Below are 17,194 nucleotides of genomic sequence, written 5' to 3'. Positions count from 1 at the left end.
TTCGACGGTGATCCTCGTCGTGGTTGATCGATTTTCCAAAGCTGCGCATTTTGGCATGCTTCCTACTCAGTTTACTGCATCCAAAGTGGCGGATTTATTCACTCAAATGGTATTCAAACATCACGGTATGCCTAAGTCTATGGTATCTGATCGTGACCCTATCTTTATGAGCAACTTCTGGAGACAGCTTTTCAAAATCAATGGTACCAAGCTACGCATGTCGTCTGCGTACCATCCTGAGAGCGATGGACAGACTGAAATTGTCAACAAAGCCCTTCAGCAGTATCTGCGTTGCTTCATCCAGGATCAGCCACATCAATGGGGCAAATTCCTCCCTTTAGCTGAATGGCACTACAATACATCCATTCATTCAGCTACTGGTGTTTCGCCATTCCAAGTGGTTTATGGTAAACCACCACCAAGCTTGCCTCAATACATCTTGGGTAGTAGCTCTCTAGAGGCTCTTGACTCTGATTTGGCTGTAAGAGATGAGATGTTGAATGCGCTTCGCAAGAAACTGGAAAAAGCTCAAGCAGCCATGAAGAAGTATGCAGACGCCAAGCGTATCCCACATCCGTTTGCAGAAGGTGATCTGGTTCTGGTCAAACTGCGTCCGTATCGACAGACTTCCGTTGCGGGCAAACGTCTGCAGAAACTCTCCAAACGTTTCTTTGGTCCTTTCCGCATCACCAAGCAGATTGGAGATGTTGCTTTTGAACTCGACCTTCCTCCTACCAGCCGTATCCATCCGGTCTTCCATGCTTCGAAGCTCAAACCTTATCATGGGGCTGAAACGGAGGCGTCTCTTCTCCCTCCTGACACTGTGCACAATCACCCTCTGGTGCACCCGATTGCAGTCTTGGATCAGCAGCTGGATGAGGACAACAACCAGAAAGTATTGGTCCAATGGTCGAACTCCTTCCCAGAAGATGCTACCTGGGAGTCTCTTGCTGACATTGAAGCTTCCTTTCCTAATTTTGACCTTGAGGACAAGGTCATCGCAGAAGGGGTAGGGGATGTTACGGGCCTAATTGACAAGGAGCCCATTAAGGAAGGACCACGTGAAGAGCAGCCCAAGAGAGACAGATCCAAGAGAATCATCCACCAACCTTACTGGGCATCAGACTTTGTGATGCCAGCTAGGCCCAAATAGAAAGTATCCTATGATTATTACCTCATTGTAGCTCTAAGAATATTATCCTAAGAAAGGTCTATAGGATCTATCCTCTTATTACATAAGTTGTTGTTTTGTGCACTGTCAAGGACAGTTAGTGGAGTGAACACCACTACCCTGACACCTTAACAGATTATCCTAGTACTATATATATGTAATGAGGAACGAATGAATAATACAATGAGCATTATCAGAACTTTGTTTTTTCTTTTTCTAAAGGAGGATTTCCCCTCGAAAGGATAACTGTTTGTTTTTTCCTGCTCTCTTTTGTTGTGTGCATCACAGAGACCTTACAATGCATTAGGCTGAATGGAAAAGCCAACGGTTGTTTAAAAAGTGAGAGTGACTGAAGTGGTAATCCGGAGAGAGTGTAACCGGAAATGAGAGAATTCCATGAAATAACCGTTAAATATGCTTGGATCTCATCCCAAAAGGTAGCTTAAAGGGTGAGGTTGCCCTCACATATTTATACACTTAACCGCCTGGGAACCTAAGCAATGTCGGACTTCAAACAAACTCCAACAACACAACAACACATTCAACACCCACCCTCACGCCTAGCGTGGTCCTGGGTCAAATGCCCACATTGCAGTCCTTAACCTGGCTCTGATACCATGTTAAATATGCTTGGATCTCATCCCAAAAACTAGCTCAAAGGGTGAGGTTGCCCTCACATATTTATACACTTAACCACCCGGAAACCTAAGCAATGTGAGACTTCAAACAAACTCCAACAACATATTCAACAATAACATCTTTGTAAGAGAGTGAATCGAAGAGCTAACGGGCATGAGATAAATGGGGACCGGGGTTAATTCTATATCTAAGTTTTCCCATTTTTCTGATTCGCTAGTTTGGTTGAAGCTATGCTATGATTTCTCATTTTTGGACGTTGATAAGATCCTTTCATCTAGCAGCACCTTAGGATGGCATAGACTTCAAGTTAAGGGCGAGGTTCAAACGAGGAAAGGCTTATGGTGGATACCTAGGCACCCAGAGACCAAGAAGGGCGTAGTAAGCGACGAAATGCTTCGGGGAGTTGACAATAAGCATAGATCTGAGGATTCCCGAATAGGTCAACCTTTTGAACGGCTGCCACGAGCAGGCAAGAGAAAATTTATTTAGAATTAAATATTGAAAAAATTGTTATATAATATTGTTAAAATATAAATGGAATTATTATGTTTTTTCTTGTAAACTTATTTATATAATATTGTTAAAAATTGTCTATATTCTTTATTTTTTTTGGGTCAAGATTGTTTATATTCTTTCTATAATTTTTTTATTTATTAAGTTTTTATTGTTTTTTTCCTAACTTTATGCGTATGAATTATTTCTATTTGTAGTTTGTTTTGTTGATATTTTTAAGCATATATCTTTCCTTTTGTATTTATCTTATATTATTTTTTTATTTTTTTATTTTTTTAGTGAAATTACAATGAAGGATATAAAAATCACCATCATGTGCAAAACCCCAACCCCACCTTTCATCCTGCCCAACTAGGAGTACTCACGATTTGGTTTGGATCAGTTTTGAGGTAACAAAATCAATGTTTTTTTTTTTTGTATTCACAAAATCAATGTTTTAGATAACGAGTAAATATATATTGTCATGCCACTTCAAATGAAATTCATAAAAAACTCGTGACTTTCTTTTTAGGTAAACAAACTGAAGCGTAAAATGCACATGCCCTTCTTCATAGAATCATCAATATTATGAAGGGCATGAATTCTAATTACTAGTAGTCAATAAAGAGGTAGCAAGCAACGGATGCATTACCCACAAGAAAAATTATATTCAATTTCGTCACAAAAAGAAAAAGAAGAATTATATTCAAATTCAACACTTAAAAAAAACAGAATACTTGTAAAATACAATATGGTGGAGCATATAATCAAAACAAATGAAAATGATAATATAATAAAATAACAACAAAATAGCCAAATGGTCATATGAAGAAATTAATGAATGAGAGCTCACATATACATTGGAGTAGCATAAGCATAGCCTGTCTCTCGAGAGGTCACTTGGTTGTGGATTTCACTCTTCAATCTCGAGGCACTCAGTTCGAGACCTGGCCGACAAAGATTCGCATAAGCATATGGTTGGTAAAAGACATGAAAAAGAGTGTTACACATTAACATCGGATGATTTTCTCCCATCCAAAACACCCTCTTTGTTGAAAAACTCAATGCAATCAGAAATAGCCTCATTGTAATGAGAATAAGATGAGTAATATGAACTACATGAAGTCTTTGGTGGTTCAAATCTTTCAGAAGAGTTTCTATGCCTTGATGAATCTGCTGATGACCTATGATGAGAAGAATTAGATGGGAATACAAAACGCATTAGGACCTTGCGGAAACGATTAATGAGTTTCATTGTTGAAAAGTTTAACTTGAAATTAGAAGAAGAAATTTTGGGTTGTTGAGCTTGTTCTTGTTCTTCTCTTACTTGTAAGATGACAAAGCTATGTTCTAATGTTTGACCTCTTTGTGTGTTGTGCATTTTCTTCCTTTGATACCACCGGGAAATGTAATGCTATGATGTTTGTCGTTTGGTTTGTTGAGGGCATATATAAAAAGGATGACCAAATTCAAATGTTTCAAAACATTAAAGTCATGTGTCAAAAGAATGTGAATATAATAAGGGTGTATAAAGAAGACTCAGATTCCTAGCGAGAACAAATTTTTATCAGACTTTGATTATCTCACGATCGAAATTTGAATTATCAGTATCTCTTTTGCTTGGAAACCAGAAGGTTAATATAAAAAGAAAAAAAGACTCAGACGAACCAAATTGAGTTGAGTTTAGCAAACTTTGTATACTCGCATAATGTGTTGAATCAAAATTTTAATCTTGATTAAAAGAAACATCTATGTCGACATTTAGCGTCTGATAATATCTCAACTTGAATCACCTCTAAAAAAGAAAACTTATATCGAAAACAAAAATAAAAATGATTCACATTCTTTGCGGTTGTAAAAACATGCCATTAAACAATCTTAACCGTATAATATATCATATTAAATAGATTATCACGTGTTTGGTTTACATTAATGATTAAAATCGTTTAAAATATTAATTTTTTAAATGTGTAATCCGAGTAGTTTGATCTCAAATCAATTCATAAATTTTCTTTTGACCAAAAATCAATTTATAAAATTGATTACTGATTACGTATATTCTAATTTGGAAGGCCAAAAAATTTTGGCCTAGTAAAGCTAAGTTCCATGTGCCCAAATTATTGGTATGGCCTTCTCTTGTCCTCCTTTTAACGGGTTTGCTTTGTTTCTTAAGTTTTCTTGATTATGATCCTTTAATATAGATTCTAAGCATGTTTATTAGTAGTATTTACCATATTTAATATCCATGGAATATTATTAATTAGCCATTAGTTAGAACTAATTAGTAATTGAAAGAGATCAAGAGGGACTGAATGATATGATTGATCCACAATTTGTTACATATATAAACCTTGATGAATCTCCAACTATAATCAATTGTAACCTTTGTGGAACCCATATATAACATGTCCAACGTTAAAGTAAATGATTTTGCTTTTGATTCTTCTTTCAAAAAAATTCTTTTTATATACAGTTACTTATCTTGAAGGGATTTTCTGTTCCCTATTTGTGTTAAAGTAATAATATGGTTCCTATATATGATTATTTAGTATATAAAACTATAGGAAGAATAATAAAAAGAAAACTTATAATGATGATCCTTTTATTAATTCTTTTCTTCTCCTTTTTATGGCAAAGTTTTAACGTTAAGAATGGATTTCATATGTGGAAGTTAGTTGGTCGGTAGCTGCATTTTGACACGCAGTGTTCCAAAAAACCGTATATATTTCAAAGGACAAAACTTATATGCATTTCTTTAAATGCTGTTTTTCTTGTCCCTCTCACAAAAATGTAGTTATTTATATTTTTTAATTAAAAAAAGAAAAAGAAAAATGTTTTTAAATAAAAATAACTTCCCCATATATCTAGCACAGTAAAAACTATGTATTTGGAACTGTACATAAGTTTGATCCTATTTTGAATTCGAAGTGTAGTATATATGTATTAATTGAAATTTTCTTATGGACTTTTTTTATACTTTAGATGGATACAAAGTTTACATTCTCTTGTGATATAGCATAGGTGAACTTTATATTAGGGGCAGTAAAATGTGATACTATATGGGAATGAAAATCATATATACTAGTAACTATTTCTGTCTGAAAATTGTATCATTAGACTGAAAAGTTTGAGGCAATCATGATCAATTAGTAAGCACTATAATGATGTCTTGTACTTTGTTTCGTTTAAACTACTAGAGAATATATATGAGGTTTATCTTCTATGCTTAAAATAAAACCAATACAAAAGAATCAAAAGGAGAAATAAAATAATAATTTTATTTTGAAAATATTAAAATTTAAAAAAAATGAGCAAAAAAAAATTAAAATTTTAAAATATTGAATACACAATTTAAAAAACAATAATATTTAATTTCATAGATATTGTAATATAAATGAATATTTTTTTTCGTTTTACTCCTTGCAAATATATAACGTTTCGCTTTTGGGCCTTGATGTTTGTTTTAGTCCTTGCAAAATAGGTTATGTTTAAATTAGTCATTGTAATATTTATTTTAGTCCTTATTTTTTAAAGGACTAAAATAAAATATTTTACATATTACAAGGACCAATTCCAATAAAAATCAATTTTGACCAAAAGCAAAATGTTATGTTATATATTTACAAGGACTAAAATAATAAAATTTATTTTTACAAGGACTAAAATTAAAACTATCTATATTTGCAAGGATCATTTTCATATTTAACTCTATATTGTACTATATACTTATAAAATTTGTCATGACAAAATTAAGTGTCAACACTATCGTTTCAGACCACCTACTATTTTGTATCCGAGTCCAATACTGTTGGACGTGACGTGGTTGTTGACAGTGGTTTATTTGCAGGGACCATTTAAATTTTGAAATAGTTCATTCCGATCACCAACCTAGAATAATAATTAAGAAATAGAAAAAAAAATAAGTAATGCAAAAAAAAAAACATAATAAAGAGAGAATCCTTTCGGGGAATGATTAATTTGCTGGTGTTTCAAATTGTGGGTTTAATTGGCGAGTTTGAGTAACAATAATTGCAATTAATGTATCTTTTTTACGAAATCTATACTTATAATGTTGTATAGTTAAACAAGGTCAAGCTTTTTCGTTGATTATAATGACGTTCCTGAAATACTCTGATTATCACTAGTTGAATTCGTGAAAATCGAACCGTCCTTTTTAAAACTACGATCAAAGAGCATCAACGGTACATCGAATTCGCCACTGTGAGGTAATCCTAATGGGGGTTCAATGTTAGGATTACGAATGATGTAGGACCTAATAATTAAGCAAACGAGAATGTTGACTCTCGTCAAACCCAAAACATGATCATGATACCAAAGATTTTCAGGATGTAGATTATTTGGATACCGATAGGTTGTTTTTTTTTTTTTATCCAAGTGGATCCCTTGCTTTTGAATTTAGCAGTAAACTATGAATCACCGCTAAATTCAAAATCAATGGACCTACTTCGACAAAAAAAAAAAACCTATCACTACCCAATTTTTGGTATCATGGTCATGCTTTGGGACCAGAGTCAACCTTCTAACTGGCTTAATTGAGTCCTACATCATTTGTAACCCTAAAACTGAATCCCCACTAGGATTACTTCACAGTGACGAATTTGATCTACCGTTGATGCTCTTTGATCGTAGTTTTAAAAAGGATGGTTTGATTTTCATGAATTCAACTGGTAATAACCCTTCGATTCATCCACAGTGATAATCAGAGTATTCCAGGGACGTCATTATAGTTAACGGAAAAGCTTTGGCCTTGTTTAAATGTACGTCATTATAAGCTTGGCCTAATTTATTGTCATGGTTGGGTGGTTTCTCTTGGTATAGTCGATTGTTTTTTGTTCTTGTATTGTCTGACTTTCGAGCATATGATTTAGTAGGAGCTTTGTAACCCTTCATAAAATGTGAGTAGATTACTCTTGCTATGATGCTAGTTCTTGTTGGACAAGGCACTGTTGCTGTGTACTTGCTTATTCCGTAAGTGTAATTAAACTGCTGTTGCCTTGTTGGTGGTAAGTCCAAGTCCCTGTGAAATTTCTGTGAATAGATAAAAGTTTCGGGGCATATATTAGATTCCATAAAGTCTTTTAATTTTGAAGGAATAAAGTTGAAATTAATATAATTGAATGAATCTATCGAAGGTTTTTTGTTTTTTTTTCTTTCTAAACATGAAAAAGTGAAGAATATGTTTCATGATGCACAAATAAGTTTAGGGTCATGTTAACATGTGCACTAAGGGTAGGGATGGCAACGGGCGCCCATGGGTGCGGGTTTGACATTTACTAAACCCACACCCGAAATCATCACCCAAACCCAAAGGCTATTCGGGTGGCAAAACAACACCCACGCCCACACCCATTGGGTTTGGGTTTTTTCCACCCAAACCCAAACCCGCATCACATTTGAAAATAATTTGCAAATTTAAGAAATTAAATTACAACATAGACTTTGAATTAAATTACATCTAAAATTAAGGTATTCCAAGGAAATTCAAACATAGACTTTCAAGAAATTACAACATAGACTTTCAAGAAATTAAATTACAACTAAAATTTAAGGTCTTCCAAGAAAATTGAGGGAGACTATGGGGGTAATTAGGTAATTATAAAATATTTCGTGTGGGTGTATGGGTTTCGGGTGTGGGTTTGACTGATACCAAACTCACACCCATATTATCGGGTGTCACCCGAACCCAAACCCAAACCCAGTCAAATCGGGTTTCGCCCGTTGACTTGGGTTTGGGTTCGGGTGGGTCTCTCGGGTTTGAGTTTTTTTGCCATCCCTAACCAAGGGCACATATTAAGGTATCTAAAAATAGAAATTTATATTTAATAACATAAAAGAATTTAATATTTAAAAAATATAATGCACAAATTACGAGAGAATATTACTATATTTGTATTCTTAACATGTGCCTTTGGTGCACATGTTAACATTTTCCATAAGTTTATAGTCTTTAGATTTAATACTGATAGTAATATTTTATTCAATGTTGAAGATTTATTATGCCATATGTATGTCAATCTAGACCTTAAATTCATGAACCATGTTGGCAATTATCAAAACTAGCGGAGATTAATTTACATGCAAACTTTGATTTAGTGACCTTAAAATTAAACAAACATAAACAGCACATACCTACCCATTTCTTCTTTGATTTGGGGACACCATCAACAACCTTATAGCTGATGATGATAATGTTAACAGAACAACATAGTAAGAATATGCTAAAAGAGTGAAAAATTTCAAGAGGAATGTTTTCTCCATTGCTAGCTTGTTGTAAGTTCAAACATGTGTACTCCAAGATTGTAATATATAGAGAAACAAAACCTATGAATTGAGTAGTTGGCGTGTGTTATTTGGCGTGTTCTATGCCTGTCATTTTTCCTAAGCCAACTGTGAAGTTAAACTCCATTTAATAAATATGTCTAAAATATATTAAAAAAGTGGTTTGAACCAATTTTTTGGTTGTATTATTATTATTATTTTAATTTATTACCTTACTATTTTTTATTTTATTTTATTTTGATAATTTTTTGTTTTTTTAGGTTTAATTGCAGTTCCAGTTCTCATATTTTTATCATTTTATAGATTTAGGCTTTATATTTTAAAATATGATAGTTTTGGTCCTCTATCATAATTTTTAACTATAAATTGACAATGTAACATGTTTTAAACGGCGTGACATATGATTTGATTATGATAAAATACCAACATATGTTAATTTGTAAGAAAAATCTTATATAAAATTAATTTAAAACATGTTGTATCACCATATTTTAGACAAAATATATATTGGATGGATCAAAATTGTCAAATTTTAAAATAGAAGGATAATTCTGCAAAATGGTGCAATATATCATTATTGAGCTTTCCAAAAACAAGTTATAAAAAAGTCTATTTTTTCTCTCACGATCTAAACCAATTTTAAAAGACCATTATTTTACCATTTTTAAACCAATATACCATTACTATGCTATGCAACTTAACTCTACTTCTCTTTTATTAATTTTTTCTGAAATTGTTTTTATCTCAACTTAAACTCAACTAATGTTCTTTGATGTCATCACTATATTCACCATTTATTAAAGGACTTCAACCATCGGTCCCCATAAGTTTAGCTCAGTTATAGGAACATCACATTTTATATATAGGAGTTGGGTTCGAACTCTGTCTAAACATCTTATTTAAAAAAAGACTTCAACAATCATGGTTTTTGGAGAATTTTAAGAATTCGAGTAAAAGATGATTAGTTCATTATCTTTATCTCTATGGTGTGGAGTGTAAACATACATCAAGTTCCTTCATTTTTTTCTTTCTTCTCGAATATAGAATTCTTGTTATTTATTGGCATGTACTATTTTTAACATTTCATTAATTGACTTATTCAAAAAAATGAAAAAAAAACATTTCATTAATTGAGTTTTTTGTGTTTTCTTACTTTTATTTATTCACAGAAGAATTAAAATCGTAAAAGATAAAAAATACAGGGAAATCATATGGATGCAATTTCAACAAATTAAGGAGAAACAACAAATTAAGTTTTAAAAAAACACAATTCCAAATTGTTGGGTTTTATTAATTAATTTAATTTGTTCATGTAGTTTGTTTTAATTTAATTTGTTTATACACTTTAATAAAACAATCCTGAACGAACTTTCATTTACCAAGTCACCGTTCCATCCAATTCATTTAATCTCTCGTCACCCATTTCTCTAATGATAACATGATCGCTTTACATTTTTTACTAGTAAAAAGCACATCTCTTTGCTAGTACTTGAATCCAAAAATCTGACATAAGAAAGAATGACATATTTCTTTCATTACATCTTTTTTGTGTGGTCCGTCCGAATCATAGTGAGAAAATCATCTCACCAAATTTCACCAATAAGTGTAGATACGCACACTTACAAATTGGTTTCTGTCTTTTATTAAATAGGCAAAAAATCAATGATCAACAATTTAATCAATTAAAAAATCACTTAAATTTTCGAGTGAACTATGAATAACAATGAATTTTCGGATGCAAATAAAAATTGGATGAACAACAATTAATAACAATAACTTACTCGTTGAATCAAAGATTGATGATATTTGTTGATGTAGATGCAAGCCTTGTGTTCCTTTTCGTTTTTCTCCCTTTGAAACCTTAAGCTTTGTGTTGTTCTTTGCAGAAAAATTGAAACTGACCAGAAGATTAATTTTCTAGTGTATATCGCAGTCGTTCGGAAAACGTTTTCCAAAAAAAGTAGCGAGCGGAAAACGTTTTCCGAACCATTAAAAGTTCGGTTCGTGTTTTCCGAAGTCAATATAGCAGGGACAAATTAGAAAATTTGGGGGTAGGCGAGAAAATGAGTGGGTGGGATGAGAAAATTTCCAACAAGCTCACTTCAATTTAATTTGGGCCATCACGTTTATTTTTCTTGTTGGACCTGTTTCCATTCTTCAATTTGGCCTATTTATTTTCAATTGCTTTTATGCACCCCATTTTAATTCAGAAAAAATAAATCTAGACACTTTAATGGATTGGAAATTTGTAATAATCTTGTCTTTTCCACTTTTTTTCCTTTTTACTTATCTACATAAAATAAAACAAAATGAGTAAGTATTTAATTTAACTAATAATAACACAAAATATATTAAACTATATTCAAAATGCTGGTATAAATTATATAATTAAAATATACTACAGTAGTTTAATACTTAATCATGAGTAAGTATTTAACATCGATATTCAAAATGAGTAGGTATTTTTCCTTTTTACTTACGTTAATAGATTTTTCTTAGTATCTTACTAGATAAACAGTAAATTTAATATCGATGAAAAAAATTGAAATTTATATTGAGAAATTTGTGGCTAATAGCTTAATATCCAATACAATTTGGTATAATTTCAAAAGATGATAAATATCTAAAACATTAATATATGTGTTGCGAATGTGCCTTAAAATATGTGGAGTTTTTAGCTTCGGGAGATTTATCATAGTAATAGGTTTACAATGTTTTTTAAAACGGTAAAAGTTACTAATTAATTGATAATGTTAGTATTTTCATTTACATCATAACCTGAATTTTATATCTTTACTTTTTCAACTTTTTTAATCTTTAGCTCAAATCAGTTGAGCACCCACCCTACCCAATAGGATTACAATGTTGGTTTGAAATTTTGAATCATATGTCAAGATTGGATTTCAATGGTCTGAATAGGTTGATTGAATCTTGTGGTGAAAATCTTTTTTTTTTTTGTTGTTGTTGTTGTGGGGGTTGATTCGAGTCTTGGTAAAATAAAAAAATATTGATTCGAGTTTTGCCTATAAAAATAGAGTTAAAAATCATATTTTCACAACACACAAGGAGCGCCCTCGAACCCAAGGTTAAGGTTTTCTTGTGGAGGAAGCATAAAAGTTTTTTCTAATGATTTTTTTGAGTGAAATCTATCAAGTGAGGGGTTGAGAGGAAAAGAGAGGAATTGAGGTTTTATTGTTAGATTAATTGCTTGAAATGTTCAATTTGGTTGCTAGTGTTATTTGTTCAACTCTTTATTCTTATTGGTATACAACGTTACAACAATATGTATACATGTTAGGGGAATGCGATGGATACTAATGTAGTCATACCCGCTCAATTTTATCAATAATTATTCATATCCGTATTTTTATCTATATTGCGGTTTTTAACCCTATATATTGTAGATAATTAATTTTTGCAGATATTTAATGGGTCTGGATCAATTGTCATTCTATTTAGTATAGTTTTTTTTTTTTTTTTTTTATGAAATTTAGTATAGTGCTTAATAGAACTAGAAGTGGAGAACACATTATGAATGTTCTATAGCATAGCTAGCATCGTGGGATGTTATATTCGATGGGAAATATATTGGAGTATATGAATCTCCCAAAATCCAAATGCTTAGGACATTAAGAAAACAATAAATTTCCATGTGCTGGCGCATGTGTTAGCAATGATCAACTTGTGTGTTCTTCTATGCTAAAAGCTTAGATACATTCAAAAAGAAACAAAAAAAAAAGAAGGAATAGAAAGCTACCTTCTTCATTATGCCTTTGATAAGAAAAGTGTTGTTTGGTGAAGGACAAGCAAAACTAATCACGTCCCAACCTCATCCACTCCTCTTTCTTATAAATTAATATCCTATATTTATCTTTCAATTATTGTATAATACACCTAGATAGTCACTTTGACCTCGATCGTGATAATGTTTCCATAATTTGTTTCATCTCATCAGCTATTCCTAATTCCCAACAAATTCACTAAAAGATACCTCGTAATGGATCTTATATTTAGAGACAGAGGTAGTAATTAATGTCACTGAACCAACTCGATCCATTAACTTTTGGACTTAGATCCTCTCTTTTGCTCCTCAAATCAAATATAAACTGTTTAGTCACTCTATCAGTCTATCTATATAGAAAGGGTTTCATCTCTTGGTTGAGGTTTTTTTTAGAGAATTTCTAAAATATATAATTGAATATGGAGACAGATATTTTGAGAATTAGAAATATGTTGTTCTCTTATTGATTATTCAATAAAAAAGTCGTTTTCTTATTGTTTTAACGAAGGTTGATTCATGCTAACACTATTTAATTATGAGCTATTTCCATTGTAGTAAATATATTTAAAAAGCGTGTGACTTATTATTATAGTCTATAAACAACTACATCGATCTCTAATATGAATTGCTAAGTGACATTAGTGGTGTGTTTTCAATATGGTGTTAATTAATACTTTTTATATGAGAAAAAATTAGATTAAGAAAGACACATTTCACAAGTTTATTGAGATGTAGTATAACTTACTGTCTGTTAGATTCTGAACTTAAACCCAAGTTACTAGAAGGTCCAAAACCATGCATCATCTATAGCAATTGTTATGAATCAATACTTTAATGCAGTACACCCACCTAAATTTATTCTATGATATGATGATGTTTCATTCACACATGAACGGTCAATATCTTGGTTTTCAGCGAATCACCAAAAGTTCAGGACAATAATTTTTTTTACTAATTTTCAGCTACCTTTCCATTGATTAAATAACCGAAAATGAAAAAATTACTAAAAATGAATATCTTGACAAATTGAAGAGGAGCAAAATTCAACAAAGAACTGGTTGAATGTTATAAGTGTCACAAGTTAGGTCATTTTCAGTCAGAATGTCCTAATTGGGAGGAAGACAATGCAAACTATGCTGAGTATGCTGAGTTTGATGATAGGGGAGAAATCTTGCTAATGGCTCAAGGAACAAAGTCTAATGAATCTCAAGATTCAATCATTTCTGATGCAAAGAATGAGCTGTGGTTCTTGGATTCTGGCTGCAGCAATCATATGGTGGGAAATAAGAACTGGCTCTTTGAATATGATGGCACTTTCAAAGATTCAGTTAAACTTGGTGATGATTCAAAGATGGCAGTTGAAGGAAAAGGTAACCTAAAATTGCATATTGAAGGTTTTACTCAAGTACTTACAAATGTTTACTATTTGCCTGGCCTGAAGAATAATTTGTTAAGCATAGGCCAATTACAGCAAAAGAACCTAACTGTTATCTTTAAGAATGATACTTGCAAAGTTTTTCATGAGGAAAAAGGGTTGATCATGGCCACACACATGACAATGAATAGAATGTTTGTTATCAAAGCACCAGTTATAGTCCCTCACTGCATGAATGCTTCAAGTGATGGCAATGACAATGCCAACTTATGGCATCAGAGGTATGGCCATCTCAGTTTCAAGGGTATGAATGTGCTGGCTCATAAGGAAATGGTGATTGGTTTGCCAAAATTGAAACAGCCAAAAGAGGAGTGTTCCAATTGTATGAAGGGTAAACAGCAGAGACAAAATGTGCCAAAGAAAAGTTCATGGAGAGCTAGTACCAAGCTTGAACTTGTTCACTCAGATATATGTGGACCTATTAACCCTGAGTCAAATGGAAGAAAGAGGTATTTCATCACTTTCACAGATGATCTAAGCAGAAGAACATGGATCTACTTCATGAATGAAAAGTCAGAAGCTCTAGCAATGTTCAAGAAATTCAAAGTGATGGTTGAAAACGAGGCAAAAGAGTCCATTCAGTGCTTAAGAACAGACAGAGGTGGTGAATATACCTCAAATGAGTTCAGTGAATTCTGTGATCTTCATGGAATTAAGAGGCAACTCACAGCTGCTTATACTCCTCATCAAAATGGAGTATTAGAAAGGAAAAATAGAACCATTATGAATATGGTCAGGTGTATGCTTAGTGAAAGAAGTGTACCAAAAACTTTTTGGCCTGAAGCAGTGAATTGGTCTGTATATCTGCTTAATAGATCCCCTACTTTTGCAGTGAAAGATGTCACACCTGAAGAAGCTTGGAGTGGGATCAAGCCATCTGTAAGCCACTTCAAAATTTTTGGCTGCATTGCCTATGTGCATATACCAGATAATCTGAGGAAAAAGCTAGATGACAAAAGCATAATATGTGTTCACTTAGGTTTAAGTGAAGAATCAAAAGCATACAAGCTGTTTGATCCTGTAAAGAAAAGAATTCTTGTTAGCAAAGATGTTAGATTTGATGAGAAAAAGCAGTGGAATTGGGAGAACAAGGTAACTGAGAAATCAAATTCAAGTCAGCAAGTGATTGACTGTGAAATTGATGTAGAAACTTGTTCAACAAGTAGTCATCATGATCATTCAAGTGATGCACAAGTTCATGCACCTGATGATGCTAGTAATGCCAGCAATCCCCTCAGTGAAGAAATGGATCTAACTGTATCTGATTCAGAAGAGGAGGGAAACAATGAGGTAAATGAACTAGGCAAAAGAGTTTCAAGGAAACCTAGTTATTTGAATGACTATGAGGTTGGAGATTATGAAGCAGGAGAAAGTAGTGACAGTCAAGCCTTTTTCAGCCCTAGTGAAGATCCAATGACATACAATGATGCAGCTAAACATGATGTATGGAAAAAGGCTATGGACACAGAAATAGCAGCAATTGAAAGCAATGACACCTGGGAACTAACACATTTACCTGTTGGAGCAAAGAAAATTGGTGTTAAATGGGTTTATAAGACTAAGTACAATGAGGAAGGAAAGATTGAGAAACATAAAGCTAGATTAGTTGCAAAAGGGTATTCTCAGCAGCATGGCATTGATTACAATGAGGTATTTGCACCTGTGGCCAGATGGGACACCATAAGAACAATACTAGCTATAGCTGCAACAAACCACTGGTATGTGTTTCAGCTTGATGTGAAAAGTGCCTTTTTACATGGTGAATTAGATGAAACTGTATATGTGGAGCAACCATTAGGCTATCAGAAGAAAGAAAAGGAGATGGTGTATAGACTGAAGAAGTCTCTCTATGGTCTGAAGCAGGCTCCAAGAGCTTGGTATAGCAAGATTGAAGCCTACTTCTGCAGAGAAGGTTTTGTCAAGTGTACTCATGAACACACATTGTTTGTAAAGAAAGAATCAGATGGGAGAATCATTATTGTGAGCTTGTATGTAGATGATCTCATCTTTACAGGCAATGATCAAAACCTATTTGATAAATTCAAAACATCAATGGAAAGAAACTTTGCTATGACTGACTTGGGCAAGATGAGATACTTCCTTGGGATTGAAGTAAAACAAACAAAAGAAGGGATCTTCATGTTTCAGCAGAAGTATGCTTGTGAGGTTCTAAAAAGGTTCAATATGGAAAGCTGCAATAGTGTATGCAACCCTATTGTGCCTGGAAACAAATTGAAGAAGGATGAAGATGGAATAGCTTGTGACTCAACCAGCTATAAGCAAATGGTGGGTTGTCTGATGTATCTGCTTGCCACTAGACCTGATTTAGCATTTTCAGTTTGTTTAGTAGCTAGATTTATGGAGAGGCCTACAGAACTTCATGTTGCAGCAGTGAAAAGAATACTTAGGTATGTGAAAGGGACTGTGAGCTATGGTTTGTGGTTTGAAAAGGGAAAGGATGATGAGCTGGTTGGGTGGTCAGATTCAGATTATGCTGGAGACCTTGATGATAGAAAGAGTACATCAGGGTATGTGTTCATGATTGGTTCAAAAGCTGTGTCCTGGTGTTCCAAAAAGCAGCCAATTGTGACCCTGTCAACAACTGAAGCTGAATTCATAGCAGCAGCCAACTGTGCTTGTCAAGCCATTTGGTTGAGTAGAATACTTGATCACATCAGCAGCAGGAAAAAGGATTGTATTACATTGTATTGTGACAACAGCTCCACAATCAAATTGTCAAAGAATCCAGTGATGCATGGAAGGAGTAAACATATTGATGTTAGGTTTCATTTTCTCAGAGATTTGACCAAAGATGGAAAGGTACAGCTGCTACATTGCTCATCCTTTGAGCAAACTGCAGATATTATGACTAAGGCCTTATCCCTTGAGAGTTTTTGCAAGTTCAGAGATATGCTTGGATTGTGTAAGCTTGAAGACATAAACTGAAGCCTTGACATGGTTCAGTTTAGGAGAGGCAATGTTAGGTGTGTATTGATCAAATGTAAGCTAGTTAGATGCAATGCTCATGAGCAAGCTTGCCAAGCCTATGAGCCAGGCCTGCTGTCAAGGCACGCGCGTGTTGCAGCTGAAGCTTGAGGCGCAAGTTAGCTTAGTTTGAGTTTGTTAAGTTTGTTGTAACTAACTTGTATCTTGTACATTGGCTATATAAGGCCTTGCTATGATCAATGAAAGTCAAGAAGTACCATTTGCCTTATCAAGTAGCACACACAACATGCATATACAAACAGAGTAGTCCCATTAGTAGTAGTAGTAGTAGTTGGGATATATATATCCATATGATGTTTCACCTTCAAACTGGGTTCCACCTTCCACCACACTTTTCAGTTTTCATCACTTTGGGTCACGCATGAGCATT

The 17,194-nt window shown here is 33.4% G+C and overlaps 2 protein-coding genes across 2 annotated transcripts; both read right to left on the bottom strand.

The window, feature by feature from the left end:
• Nucleotides 1–3,060: 3,060 nt before the first annotated feature.
• On the bottom strand, nucleotides 3,061–3,705 carry LOC123902041. Its single transcript, XM_045951748.1, has one exon. The coding sequence runs from the start codon at nucleotides 3,681–3,683 to the stop codon at nucleotides 3,306–3,308; it is 378 nt and encodes a 125-aa protein (XP_045807704.1). The 5' UTR covers nucleotides 3,684–3,705; the 3' UTR covers nucleotides 3,061–3,305.
• Nucleotides 3,706–6,991: 3,286 nt separating this feature from the next.
• LOC123894502 lies at nucleotides 6,992–8,729 on the bottom strand. Its single transcript, XM_045944518.1, has 3 exons — nucleotides 8,690–8,729; nucleotides 8,457–8,587; nucleotides 6,992–7,351 (listed from the first exon to the last, which is right to left on the bottom strand). The coding sequence occupies exons 1-3, from the start codon at nucleotides 8,727–8,729 to the stop codon at nucleotides 7,007–7,009; spliced, it is 516 nt and encodes a 171-aa protein (XP_045800474.1). The 3' UTR covers nucleotides 6,992–7,006.
• Nucleotides 8,730–17,194: the final 8,465 nt, after the last annotated feature.

This window comes from Trifolium pratense, linkage group LG1 (genome assembly GCF_020283565.1).
Source record: "Trifolium pratense cultivar HEN17-A07 linkage group LG1, ARS_RC_1.1, whole genome shotgun sequence".
Taxonomy (NCBI): domain Eukaryota; kingdom Viridiplantae; phylum Streptophyta; class Magnoliopsida; order Fabales; family Fabaceae; genus Trifolium; species Trifolium pratense.
The sequence above is the reverse complement of the archived record's forward strand: the minus strand, read 5'-3'. Positions and strand labels throughout refer to the sequence as shown.